This window comes from Mastomys coucha, unplaced genomic scaffold (assembly GCF_008632895.1).
Source record: "Mastomys coucha isolate ucsf_1 unplaced genomic scaffold, UCSF_Mcou_1 pScaffold1, whole genome shotgun sequence".
Taxonomy (NCBI): domain Eukaryota; kingdom Metazoa; phylum Chordata; class Mammalia; order Rodentia; family Muridae; genus Mastomys; species Mastomys coucha.
In genome coordinates this window covers 89,311,559-89,331,571 of record NW_022196891.1, presented here as the reverse complement: position 1 = coordinate 89,331,571, position 20,013 = coordinate 89,311,559, and the positions used below count along the sequence as shown (strand labels likewise).

General features: G+C 44.2%; 1 protein-coding gene across 7 annotated transcripts in view; it reads left to right on the top strand.

Moving 5' to 3' along the window:
• The first annotated feature begins 704 nt into the window (after positions 1 to 704).
• Rcor3 (REST corepressor 3) overlaps positions 705 to 20,013 on the top strand; it is a 42,164-nt gene continuing 22,855 nt past the window's right edge. For 2 of the 7 annotated variants that reach the window (XR_004109801.1, XM_031339275.1), the window contains exons 1-8: positions 706 to 1,050; positions 1,300 to 1,356; positions 8,463 to 8,540; positions 11,030 to 11,082; positions 12,625 to 12,786; positions 14,289 to 14,413; positions 15,285 to 15,363; positions 18,870 to 19,088. Coding sequence is in view for 6 of the 7 variants with exons in the window: in XM_031339275.1 (XP_031195135.1) it covers positions 885 to 1,050; positions 1,300 to 1,356; positions 8,463 to 8,540; positions 11,030 to 11,082; positions 12,625 to 12,786; positions 14,289 to 14,413; positions 15,285 to 15,363; positions 18,870 to 19,088 (939 nt within the window). In the remaining variant the exon portion in view is untranslated. Of the gene's footprint in view, positions 1,051 to 1,299; positions 1,357 to 8,462; positions 8,541 to 8,914; positions 9,094 to 11,029; positions 11,083 to 12,624; positions 12,787 to 14,288; positions 14,414 to 15,284; positions 15,364 to 18,869; positions 19,089 to 20,013 lie in introns of those variants that run through there. The other 5 variants (XM_031339298.1, XM_031339306.1, XM_031339290.1 and 2 more) reach the window with 4 other exon arrangements.

The window sequence follows — 20,013 nt, the reverse complement described above, 5'->3', positions numbered from 1 at the left end:
ACTGGAACAGCTCCTGTCAGAGGCCTCCTCCGTCCGCGATCCTCCTCACGGGAGCAGCTCTAGTCTGAGGCCGCCATCCCTACCTGCCACTCCTCACCCGAGCAGCTTCTGAGGCGCCATCCCGTGTTCCCCGTCACCGGAGCAGCTCCTGTCTGGGGCCGCCATCCCCCAGCCCCCGTCACCGGAGCAGCTTCTGTCAGAGGCCGCCATTCTCGGTCCTCCTCACCGGAGCAGCTCCTATCTGAGGCCGCCAAATCTAACCCCTGTCACAGGGGCAGCTTCTGTCAGAGGCCGCCATTCCCAGCCCCCGTCACCGGAGCAGCTCCTGTCTGGGGCCGCCGTCCCCTCAGCTCCTGTCGGAGGCCGCCATTCTCGGTCCTCCTCACCGGAGCAGCTCCTGCCCCGCAGCCCACCCTCAGCAAGCCAAATTCCTTCTGCTGCCGAGACGGGGGCAGAGTCCGCCTCCCCGCCCTCCACGCCGCCTCCCCGCCCTCCATGCCTCCTCGGCTCTCCAGCGCCCGGGGGAACCGGCCCGCAGTCCACGGACGCGCGGGGTCCCGGCCCCTCTGGGCTCTCCGCCCCGCGGCCCGACCCTCCCTAGGGCGGAGTGATCGGGGCCGCCCAGTGAGGAGCGCGCGGCCACGAGGGGCGCTCGGCCGGGTGGAGCGGGGTGGCGGCGGCGGGGGAGGGGAGGGGAGGGAAGGGAGGCGGGGCCGGGGCGGGCTGGTGTGGGGCGACTGCGCTACGGCCCGACCGGGGCGGTGATGGCGGCTCCATATTAACACCTCCTCCTTCTCCTCCTCCTCCTCCTCCTCCGCGCTCCCGCCCGCCCGCCCGCCAGCCGTCTCCCCCTTCCCTGACGCCACCTCTCCCCCTCCTCTACCATGCCCGGCATGATGGAGAAAGGGCCCGAGTTACTGGGGAAGAGCCGATCGGCCAACGGCGGCGCCAAGAGCCCGGCGGGCGGCGGCGGCGGCGGCTCCTCGGCCAACGGCGGGCTGCACTTCTCGGAGCCCGAGAGCGGCTGCAGCAGCGACGACGAGCACGGGGGTACCTCGCCGCGCTCCCCGCCCCGCCCGCCCGGCCCCCTCCCCGCGCCCTCCTCCCCTCGGAGCCGAGCCGCGGCCGCCGGAACTCCCGGTGCCGCCGCAGCCCCGCGACCCGCGCCTCCCCGCCCCCACCCGGCCACGGCCTCGCCCGCGCTCCCGCGGCCGGAGGAGCCTCTCTCTGCCTTGCCCTTCCCCGCTCCTCTCCTCGGCTATTTACCCTTTTACCATATATCTTGGCATTGCTTTGCAGATGTTGGGATGAGAGTCGGAGCTGAATACCAAGCTCGGATCCCTGAATTCGATCCAGGTAGATATATTTTGCTCACAGGAAAACCCCGGTCTCTCTTTTTTTTTCTCCCCCCCGCCCCTCCCCGGGGCTTGCTCTGCGGTGGCCGGCGTCGGGATGGGGTGCGGAGGGGAGGGAGTTACGGGGTGCGAGTGTGGGAAGCACCGGGAGAGGCCCGGCCAGGGCAGGGCAGGGCAGGGCAGGGCATCGCGGGTGGGGAGGCTGGCAGGCTCGGCTGGGCAGAGTGACACAGGGCGTGGGGGTAGATGTGTGCATGACAAGGTGAACATGGTTCCCTCGCGCGGCACTTGCACGCTGCTGGCACCGCACCGAGGTCGCTGGTCCCAGGCCCGGGGCGTGGGGGGGGGGGGCGCAAAACGGAGGGCTGCAGGAGAGGGCGTGCGATCTGTGTGTGCACGAACCAACCCCAGGTCAGATGCCACACCGACCCGCCCTGGGAACCCCGGGCTCGGCCTGGCTCCGCAGGGCCGAGCTTGGCAACCGCCTGCTGTCTGTCACCAGCCCGAGCCAAGGGCGAGCCCTGCGACCCCCCGCGCACACGAGATCCTGGTTTGTCTCTCTTGCCGAGGCGGTGTGGACCTGGGCGGGGAAACGCCCGTGCCCGACACCGCCCCCCTCCTCCCACCCCCACCCTTCCCCCGCGTGCCGACCGGCCAGGGGAAGCCAGACCACAGGACAGCGGCAAAGGCTGCCAAGGAGACATTTTCTCCGGAACAGCCAGGTTCCAGCGCCCTCCGCCAGCGCAGCTTGCGGGCTCCCTCTCTACTTTTCTCCAAACAGGCTCCCCGGCTGTCACGGGATGTCAGGCTGCTCGGGGATTGGGCGAGAGTTCCGCATATGGAGGCGCCCTTGCTGGAGCCTCTGGGCCTGGAGTGCTCGGCTGCTCTAACCCAGCCTGACTCGCCACTGGGTGGGCTCTGCCCTTCCCTGCCTGAACCGCCCCCCTCTCGCTTTTCCTGCAGTTAGTTTTTGTCTAGAGCTCATTCTTAACAGCCCTGCCAGAGTCCGACGCTTGAGTTGTAGTTGGCTATGCAGAGGGCTCACTTGTAAATTTCACAAGGAAAACAGGCATGCCTGTTTAGTTTAGGTATGCTAGGGGGCTTCCATCCTTCTCACCGTTAGGACAATATTTACCGAGTAGGTAGTAGCCCCTCTCTGGAAGAAGGGCCACAGTTACAAGCGTAATTAGGGCAGTTTCCTTCAATATGTGATACCAGAGTGCTCATCAGATTTGAGGGTTACCTTCAAAGCTACACAGTTGTTGGTATATTTTGCTAGAAGACTATTGGTGTGTGCCGTGGGGGTCTTCCAGTAGTAGTGCTTTTGTTGTGGGCATAGCTAGCTAGTAGGTGGGTTCCTTCACGTAATGGACTATGCTTCAGAGCTTAGTTTGACATACTCACTGAAGGATAGGCTGCATTTCGTTCTCAGCTCTCTTGTTTTAGTCTTCTGAGCAAGTCACTGGCCTTCTCTGAGCTTCAGTTTTCCTAGCTGTAAAAGCTATTGCATAGAATTCTTGCCAGGATTAAATGACTAGGCATATGGCAGTTACTCAGTAAAGATTAGATTTCATAATTACGGAGAACGATTTGGAGCTCTCGTTGCTACTCTTTTTTTTTTTTTTTTAATATTGGTGAAGCCATTACCAGAAGGAACTCAACAGCCGAATATGTCATAAGCACACCTATCTTTTTTGCCCCATTAGGTAGATCTCAGTCGATAAAATTTGTCTCCTGTCTATGTGCAGTTAAGGTTAGGGACTTGTATGTGTCTTAGTGACAAAGCATTTGTTGTTTTAAAATAGAATTCATGCAACAATTTTAAACTAGGAAAAATAAATAGTTCATCTGTTTGGGTGGTCTTAGGTGATATTGTTTGGGTTAACTAACCTAACTGATTATTTTTTTTATCAGCTTTGCTTGTTCCAGCTACCTAGAACGTTTGTGAGAGGTGACAAAACCCCTATAAGTATTAGTAGTGTTGAATTAGAATGTCCAGTTTATTTACTCTTGACTGTAATTGATATTTCCAGTTTACCTACTCTGACAGTAACCAATAGAATAGGGATAAACCTCACATTTCTGAAATGCACTTACTTCTGCTTAACAGTGTCATCCAAGGGTACAGTTAAAAGTTTCTGCCATTCATATGAATCACTAAGGTACTTTTCTCAAGGAAACACCGCTGCTTCTGCTTCTTACTGCTGTTTCATTCCAAGTGTTGTACTGTTCTTCGAAGGCTTTATTTCATGTTGAGCTAGTATAATTAGATGAAAATTTAAGCATTCCTTGGGAAAAGATAATAGAAGAAAAGGGAAATTAGCTAATAATAGAAATTGAGAAAAAATAAGCTCTCCTTTTCTCCTTCATAACTCCCCGCTCCCCTTTTGTTTTATTTTCCGAGACAAGGTCTTTCTGCATAACCTTGCCTGTCCTGGAACTCACTAGGTAGACTAGCCTCACCTTGAACTCAGAGCCACTTGCCTCTGCCTCCTGCGTGCTAGGGTTAAAGATGTGCACCCCCTACCCACCTCATCCCTAATAAAGCACTATTTTTATGGAAATTATTCACTGTAGTCTTAGATGTAAGGCACTTGGAAGAAAAATTCCTTAGGTCCTAAGACTATCCTGAGAATGTAGCAAAAGTAAGAGTTTTTAGAAGAGATAATAATGTTGATGGTAGAAATCACACCCGTAGAGAATGACGGGCTGTCAGGCCTCACAAAACCAGGACAAGTAGCTAACCGTCAACAAGCTGCTAAAGTGGAGGGTGTTGTTGGAATTCTGGAACTCCATGCTGGTATGGAGCTGGCCATGCTGGTATCTATGATTTACTAACTGGAATTCTGATTGTCATCTTTCAGTGGTAAACCGTTTGTGGGTTGGGGGATGTCTACCTTGAGCGGCCATGCTGTTGTCTTTTTGATTTACTGACTGGATTTCTAATTGCTATCTTTCTCTTGTAAATCAGTTGTTAACTAGTTCAGAAGAAGGTGGTCCATTGTAAATGGGTAGCTAAGGAGTTCTTGTATTTCCTGCTGACCCCTGAGGAGTAGCTTTGATTGGTGACTACCTGCCTTCAAGTTTCTCTGGTACATTTAATTACCTGACATGAACTGACTTCTTCAGACTTGTTTTCTTGTTCATAAAAGGGAGATATTGTTAAGAACATCACAGGGTTAAGTAGAAATATGTGTGAAGCAGTGATTTGCAGACCCATAAAAGAGGTTTGAAGAGACAAAAAGTGACATATTTTAAAGCTGGCATTTCTTATTTGTTGCTTAGTTAAATAAGCGATAAAGAATGTAATCTTTGGTGTATTAAAATATTAATACTTTGAAATAAAATTTTCTTTATTTTAAATTTATCTATATATAAACATTAATGTGATAGTATCCATTTTATAAAATGGATTATAAAGTGGATTTTTTTTTTTTTTTTTTTTTTTTTTTGTCTTCGAACTCCTTTTTGTGCACATTCCCCACAAAATCTTCCATAATGTATTTGTATACTTAAAAGTGCTTTATTAGGGCCTGGGGAGATAGATCGGTGGATAAGAAAGCTTGCTACAATGGTAAGGAAACTGAGTCTGAATCACCCACATCTACATCAAACCCAGCCCTGGCTGCACATGCACATGCCTGTCATCCCAGCCTTGGCAGATAGAGATCCCGGGAGCTCCCTATTCAGCCAGGCCAGTGAGAAGCTCTGTCTCAAGGCAATGAGGGAGAAAGAGATAGAGGAAGAAATGGATGTCCTCTTGATGTCTTCCTCTGGCCTTCACAGGGGCACAGGCACCCTGAGACTGACACACACAAAGTGTTCCTCTCTACTTTCCTCTCCAGCTTAGCTCACATCATAGTCAACATAAAGTCCTGAGTTAAGTGTCTGGACTGGGTTAGCGCATCATTGATTAAAACTGTAGTAGTTGTTGTAGTCTGCTCAATAGGGGAGAGAGCTTTTGTAAGAGGCTTGAAACTCTGGAAATTTTAAATTCTTAAAAACTGTTCTCTGTAGAGTAAGAAACTTGTTTAACATGAGGCTACATTTACTATTAGGAATAACAACTAGAATGTCTGTGTTGTAGTCCTCTTTCTCAGGGACACAGGTTCCTAGGCAGGGCTGAGTGGAGGAGTATGAAAGTTTATGATGCTGCTCGGATTGGTGTGCAGATTAAACTTACATTCTTTATTTCTAGGTTTGATCATTTAGTATTTTCCAGTTGATCATAGGAGGTAAAACCTCAGATACTGGAGAGACTATAGTGTAGCTTAGATCTCAGATGAGTTTTCAGGCAGATTATATTGAGAAAGAAAACCTAGAAGTCTGAAAATTGAGTCCCTTAAAACATATAAGGTTGGAGAGAGCTCAGAAGACCAAGTGTTAACCCCAGAAAAGCCAGGCATGGTGGTGCATACCAATTTTGGGGAAGGTGAAAACAATTTGTCATTGGCCAGCCAGCCTGGCTGAAGCAGTGAGTTCTAGGTTCAGTGAGAAATCCTGTTTGTTTGTTTGTTTGTTTGTTTTTTAAAAAAGAGTTAGTCAAGTGTGGTGGTGCATGCCTTTGATACCTGCAGAGGTAGGCTGGTCACTTGTTAGCTTGATGCCAACTTGGTCTACATAGTGATAGTTCCAGGACATATATGAAGAGACCATGTCTCAAAAAATAAATAAAATAAAACTACAGGAGTAGAACAAGTACAAGACGCCCTATGTTGATCCATGACCATACACATGATTTGTGTATGCACATTCAGGCACATACATGTGCAAACATGCCTATACTACGCACAATTTACTCATGCTTCTATGCCATGAGGAAAGCCTTTACCCTCTATTTGAATATACTATGCCAATAATATAATATGGGACCTAGTTTATAAATAGTTTTTAAGTGGTTAGAGCATCTTAGACTCAGGAGCTAAATTTAGTATGTTTGTTCACAAAGTCCTGGGTTCTGATGTCTCAAAGGGAGTCTTTAAAAGTTATAGATTGCTGTTTTTTACTTCAATCCTACCATATTCCTCCCATCTTGTATCTTAGTAGTTGATTGTCCTGTATGTGTACAGTATCAACTTATCAACTTCATTTTTGAGAAGCATAATGATGAGGGAAACTGAGGCACAAGAAGATATCTTCAAGGTTGTACACTTGCTACGACTTGCTACACTTGAAACCATGCTCTTCCACAGTACCTTAAAGTAACTCTTTCCTGTAAACATTTATTTTGGGGGCCTAGTTGATGTATAATTGAAAAGGTTAGGGTCCATAATTAGGAAAAGAACATTGTGAAATGCCTAATTGAGCATGCTCTGTTTTAAGGCCACTTAGATAAATACCTTTATCATCCCACATTAGAGGAGTAGTTAGTGTCCTAAACTTTGACACTGGTTTCCGTCTCATATTAGACCCTTAATTACAATATTGAAAATTAGGGAGAAAATCATATCTGGTGTTTTAAATGGAGAAAAAACAATGCCTGTTTAAGAGGAGATATGCAATGAGACACAGCAGACTTCCTGTGATTCAAGAATGAGGTCCATGGATTGAAGGGATGGCTCAGTGGAGACATGAGGCTGCCACCAAGCATGGGTTCTATCTCTGGGACTCATACATGTACACAACATATACTAACATGAAAAAAAATGTTCTTAAAGAATGGGGAGCAAGAAAGTACATTTCTTGGTCATGGAGTACTATTAAATCGTAAGACTTAATGAAGCTTTTACTTGCTATATCATGTTCTATTAAGAAAGATTTTAATAATCTTACTGCCGCAATTCAATGGGTAAAAGGAACCTATTCCTTGATAAATAGTTGAAGTTAAGATATTCACTTGATACATTTGTTTTTCTAAGGTAAAGCCTTCTTTCTGATCAGCTTAGATGGAATTCATTTCACTTCCATTGAATAATTTGACTTTTGCATTTATGAGGTGTTTTGTTTTGTCTTGTTTTTTGACCTGACAGGCCCATGACTAAAAATTAAATGTCTTAATGTTGAAAATGTTTTGGTTTTTGGTTTGTTTGGGATTTGGTTGCTTGCTTGGTTGAAAGATTTTCACTAAACTCTTACTGCACAAGCCTGCTTCAAACTCTAACTCTTCCGGCCATACCCTCTGCTCCCGAGTATGTCACATATCCTGCTGGTACTGAAGTGGAGTTAGTGTGACTCTTCCAACTAAAAAATACTTACTAAACATTTCATAGTAATATTTGATGCTTCTCCAAAAGTTAAGTATGAACAATATTAAATTATTGACTCATAAGTAACTTCTCTGCGTGGAAATTGTAGTAAGGAATGTTCTCCACTCCAAATACCTTTTAATAAGCACAGTTTAACCTCAGAATTCTACTAATATTTTATGTGACTAGATTGAGATTCTGACTGTTAGTGGTAAGTAACATCTACCTGGTGAAAGTCAGCTGTTTTAAAACATGGCAGCAATGCTTAATATGTTGCTAGTTTTAACTAACCTGTAACTAAGGACTGAGTGGAAGCTGGACAAGTCTCCTATGCAATAAGGTGACTAGAGGCGTGTAGTCATCCTGGCCTCTCTGTGCAGGCCTCCCTCCCGCCAGGCTATTCCAGTTTCTATTAGTGAAGCATGATATTATGGACTTACAACATGACTTATAACATAAGAAATACACAGGAAAGGACAGTGCTCTTCGAGATTTAACCAGATCATATGAACAAGAAATTGTGTTAACTTTTATACCTTTGAAAGGAAAGCTGGCAGACTTTTAGGAATAAGATAAAATACAAGCCATGAAGGGAGATGCTAGCAGTTGTGGGCCAGGTACACAGCACCGTGTGGGTGTTCTGTAGGGTCAATTTTGAATGGCAGTCCCTAAGCAGCAAGCAGGGGGTCAGAAGTCAGATGAGATCGCCACCTGTTAGGTGACAGGACTGTGTGCTTCAGGAAGTTTTTCTGTGGTAGCAGAACATTTGCTACAATGTCTCCCTCATTTTACATAAGTCTTTAGAGAAATCTCTTTTTCTGTGTGTTCTTTGCAGATATTGTACTAAAAGAAAATTTTGCTTATGTTTATTTGGAATATAAGTAAAATACTATCCTATTCAAAATAATTAATTTTTTCTCAGGTGCTACCAAGTACACAGATAAAGACAATGGAGGCATGCTTGTGTGGTCTCCTTATCACAGTATCCCAGATGCCAAATGTAAGTTTTTTTTCTGAGATCTAATGTTAACACCAATAAGAAGTCAGCCTGTTCAAAATGTAATTTACATTTGTCTTTTAGTCTTTTAGGTTCGCTTTAAGAACTGAATTACCTTTGTTTTCTCTTTTTAATGGAAACCTTCACTGTATTAGAATGTTTTTTCCTTTGGGAAGATAGTGAAATTGATCATTTCAGTTTGTGTCAGGCCCATGAAGAATCAAAAGCCTAGCACCTGATGGCTTTGGTGCTTAAACCCTCAAGCAGGGGAGGGGAATTACTATGTAGACATCTGCACAGGCCTTTCCTCAGTCTATGGAGCAGTGAGAGAAATGCCGCCAGACTCCAGAGAGCCCACTCTCATTCCCATTTTAAAGAGGAAAGGTGAGAGAGCTGACTTCAGCAGCCGTCAGGCCATCTGGTGCTCTCCATTTCTGGACGGAGACCTTCTGGATCCTTGACCATGCACTTCTTGAATCATGGTGTGGCTTTAGACTTCAGTGTGATGTAGCGGACCCGAATCCTTTGCGGCACACCAGATATAGGAAACATACAGGTAACAACACTAAGACCCCCACCCCTCCATTCAGCTATCAAATTTATTAAATGACAACAGCAACTACACTGAACAGTCATTCTAGCAAACATAAAATAAGGTTTTCTTTAACAGTATTTTCTAGGATCTTATGAACTCATGTCTTGTTATGATTTATTTAGCCTTGAGAAAAATAGCCATGTCCTACCTATCCTGTGCATAGAGGCTAATCATGCCAATCGATGCAATTAAGAGCTGAAAACTGGAAAGTGATATGTCTGCATACCTAGTAATCTTCCTAACTTAAAAGCTTTAGCATATGAGGTGAAGCTTCACCCGCTGCTAAGCTAGGGATCCTGTGTCCTGGAGGCATGCAGTAAGACATATATGTACCTAGAACCTGAAAGATTTGACTTTGCCAGGTTTGCTCATTATTACATACAGAGGTTTTTCAATCATAAAACCAGCATCAGAGCATCGTGGAATTTTGATGTTTAATATGATGCTGCGCTTTTGCGCATTTGAAAACCAAAATGTAGAAAGGTAACATGCCCATTAGGGTGGGGTCCATGGGGCTGTCCACAATTAGGGTGGCTGGGGTCCATGGGGCTGTCCACCATTAGGGTGGGATCCATGGGGCTGTCCACCATTAGGTTGGCTGGGGTCCATGGGGCTGTCCACCATTAGGGTGGCTGGGGTCCATGGGGCTGTCCACCATTAGGGTGGGGTCCACGAGGGCTGTCCAAAGCAGTGATCGACCCTGATTATGTTGTGTTAGAGTCTCTTAGGGAACTTTTCAAAGTATTGGTGTCTAATCTGACCCACATCTTAAGAGACAATACCTGTTCATCTTAAAGCTTCTGTCATGGTTCTGATGCCCAGCCAGAGCTGAGACCACTTCTGTTCAATTGGGATTTCTTAACTTGCTATCTAAAGGTCTGTAATATATGTTTGTTATATTTAACCAGCATCTTTCTAGGTCTGTAATATATGTAAATAGATTCTAAGTAAATATAATACTTGGATTTTCTGTACTTCTGAGCATTTTCTGTGTGTTAACTCATTTAACCATGAGAGACTGTATTGTTTTATCATGAATTTAGAGCAGGAAACTAAGAAACAAAAGTTCAAATTATTCCACCAAAGTTAAAAGTCTGAGTAATGAACAGAAAAGCAAGTCCATGTAAATAGTAGCTATTCTAGGGTCAGAACTCTTTAAGATTTCTGCTTCTCAGAAATATGTTTAAAGAAATAACTACATGTGCACATGTGTAATAAATAATTTTTAAAGGATAAAGACATGACTATGGACAGCACATAAAAGTGAGTCCTGAAGGTAACAGACCAGTTGGTAATGAGGCCTTGAAATAGCCAGCAGGCACATCATTATGAAAGCTGCTTATCTGAATTACTCTGATGGTTTAGTTACATGTGGGAGATAAGTGAAAACAGGATGCCTAAGCTCTATAAAGCACGCTCAGCGTGCCTTCCTTCCATGTAGCCTGCAGAATTTATAAATGTGAGAAGGGCTTTTTACATAGCCAAATATCTCAAGTAAAGACCATAATCAATAGTCAAGGATTATCTCAGTATTTTACGGTGTAATAATTAGGTTTCAGTGTCTACTTCCACATGGGTGGTTGTCAACATACAAAAGTAACTATAGTAATGTTACTTAATTTACCAATAGTTATTCTCATATATGCTCATAGGGTTATCAGGTTAAATAAAATGTTAAGCTGGGTGAAGAGCCACAGATTCTGTTTATAAGTCTCCTCTAGTAACAGTTCATGGATCATCGCTTTGGCTATTTTTTACCCAGAATAGTAAACTATTTTACCATATTAAAAAAAATAAAAAAAAAAAAAAGAAAGGAAGGAAAGAAGAAAGAAAGCAAGCCTATATCTGAGAAATCTGAAGCTTCTCAAAGTAATGATGTAACATTGTTCCATTACAGTGGATGAATATATCGCCATTGCAAAAGAGAAACATGGCTACAATGTTGAGCAGGTATGAAGAAAAGTGTGTGTGTGTCTGTCTGTGTGTACTGTAGTGTCTACCTATGTAAAGGTCAGAGATTGGTGTCAGTCTGTCTTCTTTCACACCCCCACACCCCCACAAAAAAAAAAAAAAGGAGAGCAGATCTCCTGATGTTGCCCAAGCTACCATAGCTCTGCCTCAGCGGTGCCGGTAGCTGGGCCTGTGGGCCTGTGGCACTATGTCCTGCTTTAAAGCAGAGATTCTTAAAGCTAAGTGTCTCACCCTGGATCAGAATGACAGTAGAACTGATGGGCTTGTTTGTAGAGAAGGAAGATCAGACTCTGTGTGGATGAGTCACTGGGAACTCACTCCACAGAGTAAACCTAAAGTAAACTTTTTGAAGTAGGCATGCTGATTATAGAGCTAAACAACTCTTTGGCGCATTTTTGAACCTTTTTAGGTGGCCTATTTTACAGTTTTAGTTTTTGTTTGGCTGTTGGGGAGTATTTTTGTCTTGCTGTGTAACCTTGACTGGCTGAGAATTTGTGGTGATCCTCCTGCCTCTGTCTCCCAAGTGCTGGGATTACAGCCATGCCTAAAACCCGTTCTGTGTGTAAGTCTTCCATTGTTTTGGTTGGTTTTTTTGAGGTGGGGTCTCTCTAGTGCATTCCTGGCTGTCCTAGAGCTCATTATGCAGACCAGGCTGGCCTCAAACTTACAGAGATCCTCCTGCCTCTGTCTTCTAAGTGCTAGGATTAAAAGCATGGACCACCACACTTGGCATGCCCTTCCTTGTTAATCTTTGAGAAAGTTAATCTTTTAAAATATGAGTTTATATCTGCTTATTTGCATGTTTATATACAGGATTTATTTTTAATCTCACCACCAAAAAGTCTGTCTTTGTTTACAAATGAAAGTTTATGCATTAAATAATAGTTAATACCTATTATTTAGAAGTGACTTGCCAGTCAAGTCATCAAAGTTGTTTAGATAACTTCTAATAATTATATGTATGTGTGTATGTATACATTATGATAATAGTACAGTAAATATACAAATGTTTTATTAAATTTGTGATAAAATAATTAAATTGAGACAATTGAAGTGAAAGTGCCCTTAAGTCTTAGAATTATGTTATAGGCTAAATATTTATTCTAAATTATTCTAAAAGGTCAAAGCTTGATATTTCTCTGCTAAGTCCAACTGAGTATTTCTGGTTCTTGTGTTGTAATTGATAATTTAATTCAGTTACTGCAGTCACTTGAGAGCTTTTAGACTATTTCCCCTACATATTGACACATTGATAAAATTCGAGTAGAATCTTGTCATGAGCCCACAAACCTGCTCACTCCGTGTCACTTCTTACTTCTGCCACAAATGTGATATATACAAGTACTTCTTCTGAGCCCCTGATTTAAAGTAAACAAATAGGGTGTTACCCTGTTAAAGGTCACACACTGAGTTGATAGTAAGTTGAAGCTGTAGGCTAAAATTTTAAATTTGATTTGTATTTAACTCTAATGTGGTGGAAGTAAGTTCATTAAAACCAAAGATGGCGGTTTCTCTTAAAAGGCACTCGGCATGTTGTTCTGGCATAAACACAACATTGAGAAGTCCCTTGCGGACCTCCCTAACTTCACGCCATTTCCAGATGAGTGGACAGTGGAAGACAAAGTCCTGTTTGAACAAGCCTTTAGTTTTCATGGGAAGAGCTTCCACAGGATTCAGCAAATGGTACGGTGATTTTGGTTTTGTGCAATTTCCATTATAATTATGATACTACTGAGTTTAACTACTCACTAAATATAAAATGCTTTTCACTTAATTTTAATGTTAAAAGTATTTGAAACAGGTGTATTTGCATACAATATTTGGTATAGTTGCCCACACATAACGTATGTGTGCTATTTCATTAATGTATTGTTTATCTGGTGTCAAATGTGTGAGTAATAGTTATTAAATTAATTTGGTGGTCATTTTTTAAGGGGGAATAATAGTTTAACTTTATTTTTAGATTTTTGTAATGTTTTGATTTCTCATTTTAGGACTTTCTTCCATTTTCTGTATGAAAGTCCTTTTTTTTAATTTAAGTTTTTGAGAGAATACATGAGTACTATATCTATGTCATTGCTCCCCTTCCCCACAGCTCCTCCCATGTTCCCCACCTCCCTCTCAAATTTATAACTACCTTAATTATTGTCGTTACATATATGTGTTTACACACACACACACACACACACACACACATACACACACACATGCATGTGCGCATCTACATACAACCTACTGAGACCATGCAGTGTTGGTCCATGCATGTGTCCAGGGCCGGTTACTTGGAATTAAACACACTAATTAAAAAGCAGCACCCAGGCAATACTGAAGCAGCACAGAAATTCTGAAGTCGATGTTGATATGAAGATTGGCAAGTGGAAGTGCATTTTAAACCTGTGTTGTCCAGCGTTGTCCAGGTGCTGCGGAGAGTAGCTGGTGCTGCTTTGGGCCTTTGTTTTTCAAGGGAAAACGTCTAGATTGCTGTTGTCTATATTGCAAGTTCTTAAATTTTTAGTGTTGCATTAAAATAATGTACATCAAGCAGCTGGCACTCTTGCACATTTTAAGCAGACAGTGTTTCTGCATCCACATGACTTCAGTAATTGGAAGGAACACTTTGGTTGGTAGTTTACAACCTTGCCTGCCAGTGTGACACACCGGTACATGTAATTGTCGGCTACTCTAATAGATGAAGACGGTTAGTCTGCATCATCTACTAAGAGCTAGATGTAAAACTGAAGTGGTTTTAAAAGTTCACCGTTAAGTACTGAGCAAGTGCTAAGCACTTTGCTTAGTACCTGAAAAAGGCCAGAGTCAAAGGACCATGCAACGTGACTCCAAAGGCTTTAAACTAGAGAGAGAAGACTTGAGTTGCCCTTATGAAACACATGCTGAGTGCTAGCAGGGCCATGCTGGGGCCATGGGGGACAATCTCATTAAGTTAGTCTGTGACATCTTCCCTCCCTTCCAGAACCAACAGTCACATGGGTTCAGCAGTGTCAGTGACTTTGGTGTAATGGAGTTCTACGACTGTTAGCAATACTTTTTAGTTGTTAGTGAAGGTACCACGACATGGCTTTCATTTATGCCTTGATTATCAAAGAATATATTGTTAGTCACCTGGTGATCAGAATTGATGAACTAAACTTTCCAACAGTAACGGGAATTTTTTTTTTTTTTTAAAGCTTCCAGATAAGACGATTGCCAGTCTTGTAAAGTATTACTATTCTTGGAAAAAAACTCGCTCAAGGACAAGTTTGATGGATCGCCAGGCTCGTAAACTAGCCAATAGACACAATCAAGGTGACAGGTATGTCATACACTTGGCCTCTGTTGCCCTGTTGGGGACTTTTCATGGGACTGTATAGTTTTCATAGACAGCCACTGCAACACTGTGTCTGCCGTGGAGAACGCAGAGCGGCCCACAGCTCTGACTGTCGGAGCTACATGCCCTGGGCCAAGGCTTGCTTTCTCTCAGGGTTGCTTGTTCAGTGTGACTTAAAGACAAACTGGGACCTGACTCCAACCCTGAGAGGCCTGGTTCCATCCTCAGTCCTCCACACTCAGATATATTAAACAATATATTCTGTGCAAGATGGAAGATGGCCTTTCTGCATCTCCTGAGCAGCTCAAGCCCCTACTGTCGTAACGTGCTTTGCTGTCTTTGCACCAAGCACAGGACTGAACTTATCAGCGTGACCCCACTACCATAACGTGCTTTGTCTAAAGTCCCCCACTACCATAACGTGCTTTGTCTAAAGTCCCCCACTACCGTAACGTGCTTTGTCTAAAGTCCCCCACTGCCGTAACGTGCTTGTCTAAAGTCCCCCACTGCCGTAACGTGCTTTGTCTAAAGTCCCCCACTACCGTAACGTGCTTTGTCTAAAGTCCCCCACTGCCGTAACGTGCTTTGCTGTCTTTGCACCAAGCATAGGACTGAACTCATCAGCGTGACCACAGGTAGCCAGTGCCCTCTCCATGTGCTACTTCTAAGGTTTTTTTTTCCCACAAAATCTCTTAACTTTTTAGCTAGAAATCTTTACTAAATGGTTCTGTAAGCCCTAAAGGACAGATGTTTCCTAGAGCTTTAGAGATCCCCATTACAACTGGTCTGCCTACTGACAGCTCTTAGGAATATGAGTTAGCGTTAAGAGAAGACACGCTGATCTTGTCTCTTTCAGTGATGATGACGTGGAAGACCCTCACCCCATGGATGGGAACGACAGCGACTACGACCCAAAGAAAGAAGCCAAAAGAGAGGTGACAATCCTGAGGAGCCTCTGTGCTTGTTACATTGTAACCCATGGAGCCTCTGTGCTTGTTACATTGTAGCCCATGGAGACCAACTGAACAGTTTACATCAGGGGGTTATCGAGGCCTAGAGCCAGGTGTGGTGGTGATACACACTTTAATCCCAGCACTTGAGTTGCAGAGGCAGGTAGATCTCTGGGAGTTTGGGTCCAGCCTGGTCTACTTAGAGACTTCCAGGCCAGCCAGGACTACACAATGATACCCTGTCTCCCAGGGGTTTGGAGGGATGATGTGGTGGTTAAGAATACTCAGTGCTCTCTCAGAGGCCTGGAGTTTGGTTCGCAGCACTGAGGTCCAGTCTATAACTAACTGCCTATAACCCAGCTTCAGGTCTGACACCTTGACCTCAGTGGACACCTGCACTCAATGCATACACACAAACACACATACAAACCATTAAAAATAAACGTCTGGGGGAATAGAAAGACTTTGTATACTGGTGGTTTAGGAAGTAGGTTTCAATGGGGATTTGAAGTTTGAAAATTGCTGTAATGTTCAGAATCTCTACCAGCCATTAAATAGCAGTATCAGGGTATGTCCTCTAGTTACAGATAAAGCGGATTTGCCACTCTATTAGTCTTTAATCTGTTAAAAATAACTAAACTCACCTTCACATGGTAAAATTTTAGTGTTTCTGGTTTTGTTGTCCAATTTTTCCCAGAAATGTTTTCCCCACGTTATAGCAAAGTAGAAATAGTAGCGTGTGTGTGGACAGTAGTGGACACTGGGCTGAGGCTGGCTCAGTGCGAGGTGAAGAACGCCCATAGCAAGGTGCTCAGCTGCCTCAGCACGCTGACCACAAGGACACTTAGAGTCACTAAGAAAAGGCTAAACTGACGCACATGCCGCTCGCTGAATAAGGTACGGAATTTCAGATTTGTTCTAGTGCTGTCGGGCAAAGGCGGGTGGGATAAGGCAGCTTGCAGCAGTAAGAACAGCACGGGACCGGAGGCGGCTGGCCAGGCTCTGTTCTAACTAACCTAGGTTGTGAGGTGTGTGAATTCCCCAGCAACTGTCACTGCTCAGAAAACTGTCCCTTCTGCTCCTTACCATCTTTTGATGACCTTTTAAAATCCTACATTACTTCAACTTGGCATTTTCTAACTTTCCTAATTTTTAGATTTTCATATTTTCCCAGTGCCAGCAACATCCAGATACCTTAATTTCTTTATCTACTTTACTTATGTATATAGTGTGTGGCTACGTGTGATATGTGTATTACGAATGCAGGTAGCCATGGAGGCCATAAAAGGGCAAGGGTCTTCTGAAGCTAGAGTTACAGGCAGTATTAGTGCCGGGGACGGAACTCGGGCCCTCTGTAAGAGCAGTGCATGCTGCCAGCCACTCAGCCCTTCTCTTCAACCCCACAACTCACTTTTGGAATTACATTCTTCCTATTTATTACACTTTTCACTCTTCTGATATTCTTACTGTAGCCCCTCTTACAACCCGAGTGCTTAATCAGATTACGCCTGGCTGCCTGTCGGTGCCTAGTGCGCCAGTGTGGAGGTCAGGGGTCCATGTTTGATTCTTCCTCTGTTGGATTCCATCACTTTTTCTGCTTTTCTTCCATTTATTTGTTTATTAGACAGTGTCTCCCACTGAGCTTGCTGTTCTGACTAGACTAGCCAGCCAGTGAGCTGCATGAACTCCTGTCTCTCTACACCTTCAGTTCTGGGATTATAGACATACGCTTCTGTACCAGGCTTATTGTGGGAACCCCAGGTCCCCATGCTGCACAGCAAACTGTGTCCTTCCTGAGCCCATCCCCCATATTTTACTCACCTTTGCTGACATCCTTGCCTTTTCTAAGGGTTTTTTTTCCTTTGTGGTCCATTTTGGAGAAGTATATATGCCATTATTTTACTGCCCGCTCTTTTGAGCTAGCTATTCCTGTATTTCTATTCTCGTGTCCTCAGGAGATTCTATCTTCTATATTTAGGGTATACTCCAGTGCCGGCACTCTCGGTGACTTCCCCACTGCACGCTTTGACTCCAAACCCTGCTGATTTGTTATTTGTGTTTTTGCCCACAATTTTAGTCACATCTTGTTTTGGTTTGGGTTTTGGTTTTTTAACTTATTCAAACTTAAATTTGTTGTTTTCATTTTTTTTTTAATTTGTGTATATGTTTACTGATTATTTGGGCCACCGTTCTTTCTTGACACAGTCCCTCCTTTATATATAGACTTCCCTTTTTTCCTGAGGAATATCCCTTAGAAATTCATACATATCTATGAGACCTCTGAGATCAGAGTATGTTCCTCCAAACGGCGTCTCTTCGTGCTTCTGCTAAGTGTGTAGGCCCTACCATCTGGAGCCACTAAGGGGGACTTTTCAAGCTACAAAGATAAAAGTTTAGGGGCTAGCTATCCGAGGCAGTCCTCAGGACAGTTTTCAAGGTTTCTTTTCTTCAGCCAACATTGGCACAGGCATAACTACTCCTAACCCTCTCTTGTGGAGTGGGCGGTGCAGTTTTCCTACTTTACACAGTAATGTATCCCTTCTAGTGCTCTGCCCTGGCCTCTGCTGCCCTCACAGCCCCCAGTGAAGCCTGGGCCTGCAGACCTTTGCCAGCTCCCACGCAGCTGTTCATGCTTCCAGGCTCCTGAGGAATGGCCCCACTTCACTGCCAGCTTGAAAAAAACCTTCAGTCCAAAGATTGTAAAAGGCATCGCTCTGGACATCACATTTGCCTTAATTATTTTGAATTTTGAGCAGTAAGGTAAATTACACTTGACTACTCAGCTTTATGGATGTACTTCCTAAAGAATGCAGTTCAAATGTGTCAGTAAGATGTGTGCCAGGTCCTAATGGATCCCTCGAAGAAGCACGGAGTGATGCTGATGTCTAAGTGCTCATAGTACTTACTAGCTCATTGTCGTCGTTTTCAGAACAACTTTCCTTAACTCTTCTGAGGCATGAGCTCATACCCAATACTTGCATTTGGAGTTGTATTACATGTAAGCTACATACATACATCTGACAGTGTCCATACCATCAAAGTCAAGGTCATCTTGCGTGACCTAGGGACATATGGTTTCTGAAACTCCAAGTGAAATAAAACCTTTCTCTTTTTGCTAGCTACCTAACATGCCACATGTAATTTCTAAATTGCCTTCTTTGTTGTTCTTTTTGCAGACCAACCTTTATATGTGAAATTTGTAGTTTGGAGCAAGGTGCTGCTCTGGTCTTCATTATATAAGCAAATGGGGAGAAGTCACAGTGTACCTTATTTTTCCAGCGTTCTTAGTCCTCGGGACCTAGAAACTAAACATTTTATTGAATTAATCAGAAATACATTTTGTCACAGTGCGTGTGTCGTCTTTGGACGTGTACGTAACGAACCCGGTTGGAGTATTTTGCAGTGCGGAAGGTTTTTCTGTCTGTAGTAGATTGTTTACTCTGTCTACAGTTGTGAAAACCAAGGCTGTGCTCCTCTGCCTTTGTTCTCAGGGTAACCCTGAACAGCCGGTCCAAACTAGCAAGATTGGCCTGGGGAGGAGAGAACACCAGAGTCTCCAGCACCGCCACCACTCCCAGCGCTCCAAGTGCCGCCCTCCTAAGGGCATGTACCTAACCCAGGAGGATGTGGTGGCCGTCTCCTGCAGCCCCAACGCAGCCAACACCATCCTGAGGCAGCTGGACATGGAGCTGATATCTCTCAAGCGTCAGGTATTTCATAAAAGTCAAGCCTTGTATGATTTTGTCCATTTGTTCGTCTGTTGTTGTTTAGATGAAACTCTGTAATTTGCAGATGTTCTGTCCTACAAGTTACATTCCTGGGGGGCGGTGTGTTTGTTTTGGGGTACAAACTTGACCTCACGGTCAGATGTGGTACTCTGCTCCTGAGCTACATCTCTAGGCCAGTGTTACTCCTTCAACTCTCTCGTGTATAGCTTATGGAATTCCTCTGCCTATAGATTAAAAATCCCAGCATTGCTATCCATCAGCATTGATTCTAAACAAATTATATAGCCCAGTAGGCTTCGACTTTTCTGTGGAATAAGGAGTAATAACCATGCTGTTCTTCGAGTTGTTGAAAGCTGTCTGCAGTGAAATGTGCATGTGGCTGGGCACATTGTGAGTCCTCAGTGAGTCATCAGTGCTGCCGTCTTCATTGTGGGTCGTTAAAAAAAATGTCCTTGTGGATTTTCAGTGCTAAGGCCCTAGTCTGTAAACCTGAGGGTGATGCCGTAAGGCCTTATGAAAATAAACTGATAATTTCTGCTATTGGTATAAGAAAAGAGCATTGCCGTGGTGAAGTGGTTCCCCTTGGGTATTCATTTGGCGTGTGACATAGTAAAGGCTTATGCTGGTAGCAACCCATCTTACACTGACCAAATGACTGTCTTCCATGCTTTCCTGTCAAAAGACAAAATCTGTCTTTTGTTGTTTTGCTTTTCTGTGTTATTTTGTTTTTGTTTCGTTTTGTTTTTGAGACAAGGTTTCTCTGTGTAGCCCCGGCTGTCCTGAAACTTGCTCTGTAGACCAGGCTGTCCTTGAGCTCAGAGAGATCTGCCTGCCTCTGTCTCCTAAGTGCTGGGATTAGAGGCATGTCCCACTACCACCTAGCTCCCAGCTTCTCTCCCCCCCCCCC